Genomic DNA, 16,059 nt, shown 5'->3' on the forward strand with positions numbered 1-16,059 from the left:
AAAGATTGTGCATGCCTTATGCCAGGTGCCAGTGGCCATGCGAATACTGGTAGGTTAAAACCAGGTAAATACAGGACAGCCTGCATTAACCCTCCACTTGAGCATTATTGTGCATCTGTGATACCAGAGGGGAAAAGCCACAGTGTGGGAACGCTCAGTGGCTGTGAAGTTATGTCAATTAAATGGCTGTTTGACTAAAAACACCATAATGGGAAATCATAGGGATACTATGACATCACAGAACACCTAGTAGACAGTGTGGTTATAGTAAGTGAAGAAACCCCTGGCATCCTACTGGAACTCTTGAGAGTCCCCGTTACTTCTCTCGGTCGCTTCACATAGATTGCCAATGATCGCCACTGACCTTTCAGTAGAGCTTTGGAGAGAGAAGTAAATGACCAGCAGAACGTTAAGTAAACCCAACCTCTTGTATCAATTTAAATTCCCGTTTCCTTCGTTGGAGGCATTTTGGCAATGGTAGTGCCTCTGGTAGAAAGCCACAACACACAGATGTCGGTTTTCTGACACGGATAGTAATATTGGTAATGGCTAGTGGTATGGATCATTAAGATTTGTGAATAGGAGCTTGGTGCATTCTTAAAGATGAGCGCTGCAAGGATACATACGGCAACTGGGACATGATGAAGGAAAAGCACACTGGCCCAATATCGGATAATTCACTTTTACCCCTGTGATGAAGTCAGCGCCTTACCTCTTCATCCATGAGGGGTGTAGAGGTGCGAGGTGCTTGAAAATTCTCTGCGCCGCTACTGAGAAAGAAATGGAGGAGTGGGAAGCAATCAAACTGCAGCACCCTTGCCTCTGTTTGCAGACTAGAACAAAACATGATCCTGCTTCTCATTTTGGGGACGCCCGATATAGCGTGTTATGGCATGTAATTACTTGGTTAAAGGAGACACTAAGCATTAGGCATCAAACCTATTTGGACTAAGGGTCCAGCTGAAAGCCATGTTAGGGATGGTCCGAACCGTGCAGCTGAGCCTCTTCACGGGACAAAATTACTTGTGTATGCCACAGAGGGTTTGAAAATGAGCAATCACAGAAGGGACAACCCCTCGAAGTATGTTGAGGGCCTTAGAAAGACAAGATAACACACTTGGGATTTTAATATATTATGGGCAGCTAGGTATTGCCTCGCCTGCCCCCTGAAAAGAAGGGAAGCCAGGAGGGTCAACGGTACAGTTCAGAGATCCTAGGTCCTTACCATGGTGGACAGTCATTGAATCATGGTTTGGGTGCCCTCATCAGATGATACCAGGGGAAAAAGTTAAGTAGGGAATCCAAGCCCACAGACCTAAAATAGAATAGGGTGGGATCGAGGAGTCAAAGTAGGTTAAATCTCATATGGATTGGCACTGCACTGGGGCATTGACCGTTATTTCAGATACAGGCTCATCCATTTACCACTCAATTGGCTACAAGATGTGCTGTCCAGATAACTCTCGGCTTCTCTGAACTATGTTCTGGGCGGAGCCATTCTCTAATGGCTGAGCCTCAGTGCTGCAATTGTATACTCGATCTGGCCTCCTTACAAGACTATTTTGCAACAGAAAATCAAATTTCCATTATACATAAGCAGCACCTCCCGGTAGGGAAGGTTGGTAATGTTTGGGATGTGTGCTTGCAGTATTGGATAGCAATGTATTTGCTCGGTTTTAATACATTTTGTTCAAAGTAGCCAAAGAAGGGTTCTCAGACGTCTTGGTAAATGGAAATTTCCGTGGAAAAGCAGTAAGTTGCTATAGGTACATAGTGCCAATGTAGGCAGTGCATCAAAACAAATCCCCAGGTCTTATTTTCTGATCACTGCTAAGATAAATTGCTTAAATAGGCGACTAGAAATTAACACATACAGGGTTGCGGTGAGGTTTTTAACTTTGTCTGACGTAACAGTAGGACATTTTAAGCCTTGCTTCACAACTTTCAGCCAAAATATCACATGCAGCAAGCACTACTGTGTGTGAAGCAGCCACTCCACAATCTTAAAATAGTATGGTGCAAAATGTTGTGAATAATTGGGACTGGCAGAACGTATGGCCATATTTCCTTTGCTGCTTGGACTTGTTTTCCCCGGCCTGACCCTGTTGGTGCCTTATAAACCTAATGTTTCATTCTAAATATAATTTTGTAGAAGGAACCCCAAACAACTATCGGTTAGATGGAACCCCCTGCAAGACAGACCCCCAAGGCTGCTAATGGGGAGAGCATTTTTCTCCCATTTCCATGCTTATGCGCTTTTACTTTGTAACACAAACAACCCTCGGTGGAATGTCACTGGGCCAACTTGTGACCCCTTTTTTTTTTAATCTGCCCACGTTGCTTATGCCTTTGTGGTGTCTCTAAGACAGGCTGGTGCCAGTGAACCATGCAGTGTAGACGGCTGTCCACAACTGGACAAACACTACCAGTTCGAACAGTGCAGATCTTCACATTGGTGAGGTGCCCTATGAGGGATTTTGGATAATAGTGTGTCTGAAGGCATTCTGGATATCACCTGGAGTCAAGATTCCAAATCGAGAACAAAGTGCTGAGAAGGACCAAAAGAGCGCTGCAGGGGGAATTCCCCAAGCCATCCACCAGGGATTCACTCCTTCAACTCCAGCAACCAGGGAATACATTAATCCTGAACTTCCTGCCCTACACTGGTGGACCTAATCAGGTGCCCTGCAACATTGTCTTACCATCTGTGGATTGTGGAAGGGCCCCTGGATTCGTGTGGGGCTAATCATCCATTGAAGAGGCACCCCCAATGCAGCAGACCCAGAGTTGTATCTGGGAACTTGGCACATCCTCAACTTGCAGCAGAGGAACCTCGCTGCCTACATCACCATTTCTCCACCTGGAAGAAGGGGCCATCTGGAATCGGTTTCACAGCTCTACCGTGAACTAAGCCTGGCAACCCCTGACCGGGATTTCAGCACTACCAGCAATTACCACTAAACCCTATAGCCAAATGGAAACTCTACCAAGCTGTCAGGCTACACAGCCCACTCATAACTAAATACCCATCCATCAAGCACAGAAGCATTGCTAGGCACCACCAGCTAGTACCTACAGAAATTCTAAGCCCTCACTCCTGCATCTACATTCCAAAATTAGGACAACTGTAAGCTTGTCGCATCTGGACCTCTTGAAACCCAGATCAATATCACTGCATGGGACCAAACTATATAGACCATTTCTATCATAAGCGATTACAATCAGACCATCTCACCTGAAAAAGGGGATGGGTGGAGGCGGGGGGGGGGTGTTTAAACCCACCCTCGCACTCTGGCCAGCTTGACAAACACAAAATTAAAGAACTTTGCCGAGACATTTTATTCTTTACTCACAACATGCATCAATGGCAAAGGACACTAAACTTTCTCGGACATGAAGCACACATTAAACGCAGACCTATCATGGAACATCAAAACAGCCACAAAAACACCTGAAACTAACCATAAACACTGGAAATTGGCATGGTAATGTTCCAGGCAAGACACTCAAAACTACTAGCCCATGATGCTCTAGTACCAAAATTATGATACCTTATTGAAAATGTTCCTGTTCAGACAACCGAGGGAGGACAAAACAAACCATGAAGGGAGAGAAAATATCACAGTAACAGGAGTGAACAGAAACCAGTCCAGTAACCACATCAATGCAACATACAGAAAATACCAAACTTATGACAATCCCAACCATACTTGTGGAAGAGGGAAGAAACTACCAACCAATCTCTGCTTCAGAAATAACTAATAGCACCCCACGCCCTCTTTCAAATTAGAATCAAGATTATACCACCCAATGAAACACAAAAAACTAATACCACATCTCCATAAGAAATTGCAGAAAAGTTATTATAACGCAGCCACCATCCGCATCATCATTGCATTCTTAAGTATCACAGAGTTTTGCCCACCCTGAACTGCATGCTCATATAACATAAAATCTCCAAATAATAGATTAAATAAAAAAGGAGCCGCACTGGCACTTGTAAATCAGATACTTGCCTCTCCTTATTAACAGCCCCACAGGTTCCTGGAAGAAAGTAACATTTAAATGACAAAGACCAAAACAACCACTTAATGACAGGTTGTATACCATTGCCTGGACAGAACACTTATTTTGTGATACTGTGGTCCTAATTTCTAGTCAACAATCAAAAAACTGAATACATTCTGAACCTAGGAGACACCAATCTGTGGCAAGACTGTCCTGAGGTTAAACACACTAATTTACTTCAACTATGACTAACTTGGGCTCCATACCACTGGCCCACCAAAGCATAGAGATGGCTGTGCACTGGATATACTAATTTGACAATACCTTGTATAACACAAAACCTGTGGAAAGATGCAGAACTGACAACCAATTGATCTTAAACAAAATTGTTACTCACCAAGCAGAGGAAAACTGTACAGTTGGTCACTGCACAGTGTAAACCAACAAAACTGTATTTTTTCAACACCCCTAGAGTCCTAAATGATAACTTACCCTCACAAACCACTTCAATAAGGAGGTAGGGCAAACCCTTAACCACATCGAACAGCCAGATCACACAGGTTTTAATTTTTGGGAGCAAATCATTTAACTAACTGGCCCAATATAAAACAGCCAGAGCATGGATCACAAATGGCGCAAGGGTCCAAAAGTGCTAAAAAATGATCTAGTATGTAAAATTCCCAACAGGGGTTAACATCAAACTATGAAATGCAAAATGGCTTTAAAAAAAGAAATTTTAAAAAAAGCATCAAAACCATATAACAGTCTAATGTAAGACCAAAAAAGTGTCCAAAATCTAACGAACCAAGCCCAAACCAACCAAAAATTATCCAAAAGCATCCACCAATCCTGCAAACAAATTAGCCACAACTTTCCAAAACAAGGTGAATCGCATCCATGCCAACATACAATAAAAACAAAGATCCAAACCAGACCCACTGAAAACAGTGGGAAAAACCGACTACCCAAATAAAAATGTTTTGACAAAAAACAAACTTCTACACAAAAAGACGTGCATCCCTCCCAGAAAGCAGAATGGGAGCCACCCTCTTCTACATAAGAGAACAATCACTGGAAAAAACAAACGTTGCTTTAGAACTTCTTAAACAGTCAACCTTCATAATACTGTTAGCCACCATCAGCTCATCTCTAGACATCAAATGGGAAGTGCTGAGTTCTAAACTGGGGGACTAATACTTTGAAGACTGTATGACCAACGCAAAGTTTGGAGCCTTGGGTGGATTTGATTTTTAACAAGTTGATATTAATCAAGATTTTTACAAAATAAATGTAGATACAATGCAAGTAATAAACATATGTAATAACCTTTTTTCAAATTGAAGCAATAATAAGATTTAAGAGATAAGTTTGTACTTTAAATCTATGCATCAGTCAAAAAGAATACCTTTAAATTACAGCTCCTAAGGCGGCAGCTTCTAGCTTGCCAGATGGACAAGAACTCAACATTTCGGCATTCCAGAATTCCAATTTGTGACCATGTGGCATGTAAAATCCAATCAATGCAAAATACAGATTAATTTTCCCTTGTCCGATTAGTAATTTTCAGTTTTAGCTGAAAAACAAATCTATATATGAAGTAGAAGATTATTCCACACCACCCCACCAATCTGCAACAAATGTTGCAGTTATTGGTTGGGACCCTGCAGACATTACTGGCTCCATGACACTTGGACACAGCACCCTTTTCTCTGCATTTCAGTCCCTTCACACAGGAGACCGTTGCCTGAAATCAGCAAAACATCAATGTGATAATTTTTAGTCTTGACGCAAGCGTCGGCGGTCCCACCTCAAAAACCACATTTCAAGGCACTAGGCTGCACGGTTTGAGATTTGCACTGCAACACACTGCACCAGAGTGAGGCGACAGCTGGGGAGAGCACACAAGGTCCCAGCATGCTACAGCACAGAAACTCTCGCCTCCCCTCCTCGTCTGTTACAGGGTATGTCAGCCAGCTGCACACACCCAATCTCAGTGCAGTTTACTTCACAGTGCAAAGCGCATTAAGCCAGAAGACCTATAGTATATAGTGAATCAGGACACAGTGTTTTATGATCAAAAGGAAATCATTCCCCCACTTCTTTTGAAGTTCAAATTCCACAATTATAGCAAATGCTTTCTGGAATACATAGCCATAGTCATAGCCATTATGAAACAAATCTCAGCAAGTATTGATCAACCTGTAAGCACATAAAACACTGGAGGAAAAAGAGGAGACCTATAATAATTGTCATTGTGAGCAGTACATATTGCTGATCTTTCTGGGTCACACATCTTCACTTGTGTATCCAACACAAAGGCTGCAGTGCACCGATTCATGTGGTTCCTAGGACCACAATAGCAGCAATGTCTGCTTGCCATCAAAATGGCTGCTGCACAAGCAGATAATGGAAAACTTGGGAAATCAAAATGCCTCATCCGACATTTAAATAAGTACAATCTTAAAACGGATGTACAGAAGTGCATAACTTTGATTAATATGTGAATGAACTCTAAGCTAATTCCCTTTCACCGAAGTTCCTTACAGTACTTGAGCTACTAATGCAGATCTATCTAACAGTGAATCCGAAGCTTTTGTCCGTGCGGATATTACAAAGTCAGTGGAAACTAAGGTACCAGTTTACAGGCTCAAGCATAAAATGGTCAGAGTTTAGAAGCAACAAACACGATAGAAGAGTTATAATAAACTTACCTCATTCTCGTGCGAGCTGCCGATAACATAAAAATATAAATCTATGCTGCTCTTGTACACCACGGTCAACCCCTCCAAAAGAGCAATTTCACCTGCAAAATAAGAAAATGACAGGATAAGACTATTTGGGCTAGCCCATGTGGTAGCATAGCATATGTCTATGCACTCAAAAATCAGATGCGCATCAGGCCATAGGTACAAAACGGTCCCTTTACAAGTACAGCGTTGACTAGGTCAGCTCAAGACTGAGGTTCTTTGGCAGAACTGAAACACGTGGGCAGGAGGTTATCCTAGTACTAGTGCTGCAATTCTCATGATGGTTGCTTGAAAGTGTGAAATGTTATTGTCACAGATTGTGTGGGGCAGAGGAGGTTGAGAGGCTGGGTGCTTCAGCTGGGTTTTATTTCTCACAGAAGAGTTGAGGCAAGAGAGTGGCTGTGGGGTGCCTGGATTTAGCTCACTTTTCGGGCATATTTTTTTAATTATAGATTTTAAAAAACTGCTGAAACAAAAACATTTGATAAAGAACTAGGCAAAAATCAGCGAATAAATACCCAATTATGGTCGCCCGACAGTGCACTGCCTCTTACAGCCCGCACTACTTTTTAACGTGGTGTACGCCGCATAAACGAAAACCAATAACTGAAGGTTAAAATGGAGAGCGGTCACCTTTACAGATTTCATTTACCTGCTCTAATGGCAGGTATTGCTGCAGTTATACATGCCAAGGGAGACTCGTAAATCCCACCATCAGACATCCTGCCAAACAGCCTGTATTCCCCAGCGAGTCATACACTACGCTTTCCCATTCAAGGGTGACGGTGCTGGCTCATAAAAAGTCAGGCAAAGGGAAAATACCCTTTTTGGTTTGTATTGCACCCATGTCCAGACCCCCCCCCTTGCCTCTGCCCATAAGAAGCAGCTCAAAAATCTCATACTGTCTGTCCGGTGAGTTTTGTTGAAAATGTTCTTCTCAAAAGCCTTCTGCTCCTTGACAGTGGGATAGGTGTCATCATAGTACTAGGAGTGAAAGAAAAAGCCCAATTAAATGACCACACAAATTATTCATTGCACATAATATACAATAATCACACAAACTACAACAATCATGAAATGCCTCAAACTGAGTCGGGACCACAACACAAAGCAGCACAAAGAACAGCGCAACATACGCTTCAATGCAACAGTAACCATAAAAAAGCCTCCCATTGTTATGACAGTTCAAATCATACATTTCGCAGAAGGCTTTCTCAACAGCTGTACAATAAGAAATTATAAGAATGTTGACAAACAGTTCAACTTTACTTCTGTGATTTGAGCAAAGTACACGGTTAGAAGAAAGTAAAATACCTATATAATGTACATTAGTTCTTCCAGATTAAAAACATGCCTATGACCTGCAGCCCATGTATAGGTTGCATATAAGCAGAAAAAGTAACGTACATAAAGTCTGAAGAGGCCATTTCCATTAGAACAAAACCATAAAATGGCATCAAAATAATGTACGATTTGCCTAAGAAATATTTCAAATGCAAGGGAAAAACAGAACTGGCAGTGACAAACACATACACAAGAAAACTGCCCAATATATTTTGCTGCCTACTACTAACCCACATACTTTGGACAATTAGTCCTATATATTCTTGAAAGTGTCACACCCACCAGTTCTCTATGCATCACAATCTTCACATCATGCAAAAACATTTCTAACTTAGGTTATCAAACCTCAACCATCAGTTTACTTTCTTAGCAACACGTCTTCATACTTAAGCCCGAAGATATGGACTTTAACATGGTACAGTACAGATGGTAGAATATGCTTTGCTGTACTATCCTCTGGTTCAAATCAACTTAAAAACCAAAAAGGTACATGACTGTTAGGACTGTTATTCTGAAGTCCAACTAAGGGCTTAGCAAAACTATACAAACATGAGAGTTCAAAACTTCACTCTTAGTATAAGGCTATACCACCTGAATATATGATAGCATAGACAGAGCTGCCAGGCTTATCTTAGGGGGTGAGAGAGCTGTAGGAAGGTACAAAGAGCATGTCTTATACCAAGAGTTAAACAGAAACACAACCAGAAGTATTATACAAAATAAAGATTTATATAAATAGGGTTAGGCCAAGTTAAGTATTGGGGCAAGTACTTGGTCATAGAGTCAAACACACTATAAAAACACAACACAATCCTTGAAGGTACACAGATCAAAGCATAAACCTTGTTCAAAATACTAAGTATTTCTAGGGAAGCCAGACCTTATCAGAACAGATTTAGTATAGGACACACCCATTCATGGGGAGTAAAACCCTAAGTTACTTTCTGATTACTTTCAGTAATACAAGGGTAGTAGACCATAACATGTGTGCAGAGAGACTCAGTTAAGGAATCACTTAGTAAACTAACCTGCAAGTATACTTTTCTGACTAGTAGAACACTAATTTGAGGAATAGTAGAAACCTATAACCACACATTTTCAGCTCAGTGGAACACAGACTAAGGTAAGCAAGAACTCTTTACACTAATTTAGGATTCCACCAGGCAGGCCAAGGTCAGCTACACCTACAGAACACCAAGAATGGCACACAGCTATTCTAGGCAGGTAAAGCCCAATGTTGTAATATACTATTACAGTTGCTTTTTAGGTCAGTGGAACACAGACTAAGGTACGCAATAACTAGGCACAAAGCTATTAAAATTAAGTAAAATGCATATACTTTTTAAAGGAGCCACCAGCAAATTACAGGTAGTTATGGCCCAAGCCTCTTTTAGAAACTGTATAAAAACAGATCAGGGAAAGTGAAACCCAGTTTGTGAACTTTCACACTAATATTCCGAAAGAAAAAAGTGAAGCCAACAGCATTACTTTTGGAAAGAAGCGCAACCAATTGACAGGTGAGCAAAACAACCTTACATATACTTTTCATGATGGCAGAACACATTCAAGGTAAGTACAAACTCTCAGTTACAGTTCCCAACCCAATCATTTACAAATATAAATACTTGTTATCTTTTCTAGGTAACAGGCAAATACCCCAGCCAACACAGTACCTCAGCACAGAAGAGTTGCAGCAGGGGAGACGTTAGGATCTGCAGCCAAAAACCTGGTTGATGAATTCTTTTCATGATGGAAGGACTTTGGAAGGGATTTTGTAGCAGGGATCAATGGGGAAAGCTTCAGGCAAGAGTGTCCTTGCGGCTGGATGCAGCTCTGTAGTGTTGGCTCCCCTTTTCAGGAGCCAGAATACAGAATATCAGTGATTGGATTGACGCCGGTAATAACTCTCTGGTGAGGGGACTTCAAGGACGAATCATGTCTCTGGAGGTCCAGCAGGATGCCACCAAAGTTTCAACTAGATCTGGAATTCGGTAGACCATGCACTGCACAAAGGCTCGAGGTCCCAGGGTATGGGGGTATTGCAGCACCACAAGGTTGCAGCAAGACTTGGGATGGCTCCAAATGCAGGTCTTGAGTCGATTAGATCTCACCAGGCTCTGGGTCGTCATTTTCAGAGTCCCCAGGAAGCTTGGAAGGAATGGTAAAAGCAGACTCTGGTTACACAGCAGGCTCTCCAGTCGCTGGACATCGTCTCAGCTGCGTTTTCTTCATCTTCAGATTCAGGTCCAGGGGTAGACTGCCTCTTCAGCTTCAGGATCAGACTTTTATGCAGGAACCCAGCCAATCAAACAGCTGTGCAACATTCAAACCAGACAAAGGTCTGAGAGGTTTTGGACTCCTCCCTCGCTTCCTGGGCGATCTTGACCAAGGTCTTCCGCCGAAGATTTTAAAAAAAAATGTGTATATATATATATATATATATATATATTATATATATATATTAATATTACATGGCCACAGTAGTGGCCTTGTAGTTATGGTTAAGTTGGTGTTCGATAGGAAGAGCACTTTTTGGGCGGCTTATAACTTCGCTCTCCCTGGACGAATCCTCACCATACTTTGCAAAAACAGTATTTGGGTCACTCTGAATATTTTTGCAAAGTTTGGTGAGGATTCGTCCAGGGAGGGCAAAGTTATAGGGGGGGGTCCCAAACCTTTTTTTTCCCATAGACATAATGGACGGATTTACACCAAATTTGTGGCAGGAGCGGGGGCTTGGTCCCGAAAGCGTGCTTTTGCAAATTTGGTGTAAATCCATCCAGTAGTTTCTTATAAAATGACCAAAACTTAAGGCAAAAAAATGGGTGATATCTGTGTTCGCTCCACGGACAGCACCCCGATTGGCCCATGGCCTAGCGTCATGTCCCCGGACATGCAACGTGTTCGCTGATTGGACGGCGAGGAGCGTGGAGCGCGTCAGATTTTCTGTGGCGCCCGCCATCTTGTATTCGCCGTCGACCGCGTACAACGCGGTGAAACGTGGATAAAAAAATTGTATTTAGTGCCGTGTGTTGGTGTGTAAGAGTGTTTGGTGAGGGTGGGGGAGTATGAGATCGGTTCAATGTTTTGTTTTTTATGTGCTAGACGTTTTTGTTGCGTTCGATTTTTACGCGGAGAACACGGCTGTTCTGACATTTTGTAAATAAACTAAATGGTGGGGTGTCTAGAGGACGGAGTATGTGTCATTTTTGTTCGCAAAGAAGGTAAAAATGAGCTATGAACACTCGCGCTGTACCCAATTGTTCGTAAATACACAGACTGGGGGTGTCCTCAGGACGCTGTCCTTATTGTAATCTGTCTAGTTGAATCTGTTCCAAGAACACTCGCGGTGTCCCGAAATGGTTGCAATTACACAAAATGGGGTGTTCTGAGAACGTTGTTTTTATTGTTCGTTGTCAGGGTGAAAGTGTTTTAAGACCACTCCTTTTGTCCGCTAATAGTACAATTTCCTATGGGCGTCAACCGACTTTGTCCACTAAAGAAACGATAAATCCGGCTGGTGTGCGCCGACATCATGTGATAATCCTATGACTGGCGCTATTGACCTGGCTGACTTGCTTTTGCGACACTAAATCATATCTCCTGCCCCTAAGCCTGATATTATCAAAGCATTCATATTCCCTGCCTCTCTCCATATCGCTACAGGCTGCGTCATCAAACGCGCCCAGTCCTCTGCAGTCCTAAGTGACTTTACACAGAACCCTGAAGACAACACATATGTCACAACACAGCGCGCCACAATTCGGAATATGAAACAGTGATTTAAAAGCAAACAGCAAGATTGTAAATTTTGTAAAGTACATTTATTTGACATCAAATGTTTAGTGAATATTCAGCGATTTGTTATTGTCTCTGCTGTCGATCAGCAAAAGTTTATTTTGAGCCACGCGTTGTTCCTTTGCGGTAGATAGGCTGTTGGTTTATGATAAAAGCAGTAAATGGTTGCTCTGATAATCGGAAGGTTGTTCCAACAACGAGCCATTAGACCACCCTATTGGTAGGTATGTTGTTTGTAGCCGCTAGTACTGCGTAAGGGCATATTGGTCCTTGGCGATTGTCCCATAAAATGGTGAGGGTCAAGAAGTTTTATATTTGGACCTGCACCTGGCAGTTGACGACCCCATCCGCTGGAGTCTGTAAATCATGACATAGGCAAAATGGGGCCACATACCTGTTTTAAAAAACATAAATTAGTCTCACCAGCCGATCTTCATTAAAAATCATTTTATTTATTATGGCGTGAAACTATTTGCTATCGAAGAAAGTGCAACGGAGTATGTTAATAATAAAATAATATTTTCCCATTCATATAGCGCTAAGAACCGTGAGGTATCTAAGCGGTGCTTATTATTAACCACGGTGTGTGGTGCTCATTTATCGACCACGGAAGGATGAAAGGCTGAGTTTGGCCTTGCCGGGATTCGAACTTGCGTTAGCAAGCTGTGCACGGATGTCAAAGCGAGCGTTGTACTCGCTGTGCCACTTGACAGGCTACAGTGAAGTGGCACAGCGAGTAGAGCGCTTGACCGCCTATAGATCGGTTAAATTATTTCTATTAACCCACCCTGTGTCGTCTGCCTTTTTCAGAGCCCTCTAAACGACAGGGGATCAATTCGGCGGTGATAGTGCGCGGTAGAAAACATGATGCCACTTTCAACGAACAAGTTCAACTTGAGCGGTCTTTAATGCTACTCTATTGTAATTATATTTGGTATAAAATAATCTAAAGGGTTACTTACAGTACAATTGCAATTTCCATTGTCTACGAGTAGTGCAGTCCCAAAATACGACTCTGCGTGTGCGAACGATCTTTCGCATAGTGATATAATATATAAAAGTGGTTTCGTTTCAGAAATGTCATCCTTATCCTCTTACGTTTTAGCAACACTCCTTCAAGAGAAGTCTTTCATCACAATCTCTGTCTGTCAAGGTCAAAACACAATACAACCTTATAGTCCGCTTCGTGAGCCTCTACGGGGCCTGAGAAAAAAATGGAAGCAGCTGACCTTCACTGTGAACGAGCATAAATTCTTACTTTGCAACATTTTGTGTAAAGCCATCTGTGAGAAGTTGGTTTTTGCACGCCATGTTTGTATATTGTTTGCGTGAGATTAAAAAAAGTTTGTTTAAGGGACGTTATGGTTCTAAGTACAGCCGAAAGACCCCTGAAAATCGCAAGTTATGGTAAACTATGAAAAATAACTCGCGCCACCACCGTGCACTGCTAAGACTTACACCCAGGACATCAAAGATGACATCGCAAATGTCATTGATGAAATCACTGATGACATCACATGTGTATGTACTTTTCATGGAATTTGCTAGGTGTGTCATCCACCGAGGCATGTGTGCCTTCATGCTTAGTTCTTCTGTAATAATGAGAATATTGATGCCAGTAATGCTGTTAATTTTAAAGAAGATGGCACTTTATCTTTTACGGGAAATGCCTTTCTATTTTGGAATGTAAGGGTTGCTTTGGAGAAGGTTATGTGAAGATTTTAGGAGTAAAGTAAGAAAAAAAAAACAAGAAAAAAAATACAAAACAGGTGTCTGTCAAGCATCTGTAAAAAAACGGCTCTTTTCAGAGCCAACTTCAAAGGGGAAATGGGGCACACTATTTAAATTTACATTCACCACGCTCAGATTTTCGATATGTCCGCGGACATGGCGGTAGTCCGCGGACATGGCGGTAGTCCGCGGACATGAAAATCACTACGAGGGGGTTAGTATGTTCTATGTTACAGGTATATGAAGTTAGGGATATTATGGTTAAGTTGTGCTACTAAAAACCTATGAAATTCAGTGAAAAAAACTTTGTTAAAGGGACGTTATGGTTCAAAGTAAAACCGAACCACCCCTGAAATTCGGCAGTTATGGTAACATAAGCAACCATAACTCGCGCCACCGTGCACTGCTAACACTAACACCCAGGACATCAAAGATGACATCACAAAGGTCATTGATGACAACAAAGTATATAATTATTTATTTATAAACACACAGTTGAAACACTCCAGCACTCTTATTGTAAAATATTCTAAACACAGTTACTATTATGATATATACACCCCTTTTTCCCTTATTAGAAAATCACAGTAAAACACCACTTATTTTCAAACAGAGGTGAGCGCTTAACTAGATTGCACTCTACTAAGGTTGTGAAAAAGGGAGGGAAAAAGACAGAATATGCAGGATTACACCACTCTACGATTCAGGAACACTATTAGCAAGGCAGAGAGCAAAAAGTCACTGGTGAGCCAAAGTCCAAAGGATGGGCCCACTCTTAGAGAGAGCAGAGCACAAATGCGCCCAAGATCGCACAGTTACACTAGGCTTAGAAAGTCTTGCAGAGGGTTCAGAAAAGAGTTTAGAGAGGCTTAGAAAAGTTTAGCCAGGGTGTCCCAGGCTAACGCAGGTTCAAAAGCCGGGGGCTAAATCTACCCCGTACAGTCGGTTGCAAGGGAAGCCAGGCGGGACACGGTACCTTAAGTGGGAAGGATCTTCCAGCGGTGGCAGTTGTTCCTGGTAGTGGTTGCAAGTTGCGTCGTCATCCAGGGGAAGAGAAGATCTCGACGTGGAGGAAAGATGCAGGTCATTGCACTACCAGGGCAGACACCAGCCGCAGAGTTTTCCGGTAAAAGGTGGTACCTTCATCTCGCGGTCGTGGTAAAATGTGGTATCCCGGTTGCTGGGGTGCTTAGCACGGGCAAGGCGGCCACGAGATACGTCGGGAAAGCGAAAAGACGGTGAAACTGGTTATCCCCACCAGTCAAAGGAAGAAGACTCTCCGGCAGGAGATCTCCTCTGTCATTGGGAAAAGTGGTGAGACGGTCCAGCAGGGCTCCACCGGTCGTGGCGTCGTGGCAGGTCGGCTCAGCTTCTCCCTCGTCGGATTCTTAGGTCCTGTGGTGACTTCTGAAGTTCCAATCCCCAAAGCCATGCTTTTATGCAGCAAACCCCCATTCAATCAGCCTAGCTGTCACTCAAACATGCTAAGTGGTGAGCCGGCCGGCTCACCACTTGGGCCAATCAGGACAGAGTGCGACTTGAGTTGCCTAGGCAACTCAGTCCAGGGTGCCTAAATTCCCCTCCACCCATTCCTAATTACCCCAGACATAGTGGCACCACTTTGGAGGGCTTCTGTGGAGAAGCCCGCCAAAAAGTGGAACAAAGGGCTCGACTTGGGTTGAAGTCAAAGAAGAGAACACAAACGCCATTTTAGAATCAAGTTTTGGCAAAAAATACCAACCGGAGAATTAATATTAATTAAATAAACTGGCGGTATGTTCGAGGCTACCTTAAATAAAGATAGTAGCCTAAAACAATGGGAAATCCCATAGGAAAATATTCGCGGTTGAATATAAAAAGTAGTATCCACTGCCACCACCCAAAACTCGATCAGGGGGGACGGAGACGTGCCCCCTCGACTAACAGACCCTGGGGCAATCGAATTGCCCCAGCCAGTACGTCCACAATATGATGGTTTGTACTGGTTCTGTTCAGAATTTAAGACTAGTAAAGTCAATGGTGACTTTACATGCCCTGGGAGACAGTAGTCAGTCCCAGGGTATGGAGTCTATACTGGGGGGTCACTATGACACCCCTGTGTTACTTCACGGAGGGTGCTGTGTAACACACATCACCAAAACACATGAAACACTGAGTAAAAGACCCCATTGCCCATTAAACACATCTAGATTCAAAGAAACACTCAAATCATGTCCAAGAGTGAGGGTAAAAGAGTCTCACTCTTGGCAGGAGAAAAAAATAAACCCCAAAAATCCAGCAAAGCTGCTGGGGGACTCACTAGGTTAGGAAATTCAGCCTAAACGGAGAATTCTCCCCAACACACTTCACAACAATTTATGCTCTAATTATGTAGACATTATTGCAATCGATGCATTATGCATTTATCTGCCTGTTGTCTAATCTGGCATCT

General features: G+C 42.6%; 1 protein-coding gene across 2 annotated transcripts in view; it reads right to left on the minus strand.

Moving 5' to 3' along the window:
• COPZ1 (COPI coat complex subunit zeta 1) overlaps nucleotides 1-16,059 on the minus strand; it is a 441,777-nt gene that overhangs the window by 268,799 nt on the left and 156,919 nt on the right. For both annotated transcript variants that reach the window (XM_069653243.1, XM_069653244.1), the window contains 2 exons: nucleotides 7,658-7,739; nucleotides 6,720-6,811 (listed from right to left, as the gene is read on the minus strand). In XM_069653243.1, coding sequence (XP_069509344.1) covers nucleotides 6,720-6,811; nucleotides 7,658-7,739 — 174 coding nt within the window. The remainder of the gene's footprint in view (nucleotides 1-6,719; nucleotides 6,812-7,657; nucleotides 7,740-16,059) is intronic.

The sequence above is a fragment of the Ambystoma mexicanum genome, chromosome 3q (genome assembly GCF_040938575.1).
Source record: "Ambystoma mexicanum isolate Mex_15411 chromosome 3q, UKY_AmexF1_1, whole genome shotgun sequence".
In the NCBI taxonomy this organism is placed as follows: domain Eukaryota; kingdom Metazoa; phylum Chordata; class Amphibia; order Caudata; family Ambystomatidae; genus Ambystoma; species Ambystoma mexicanum.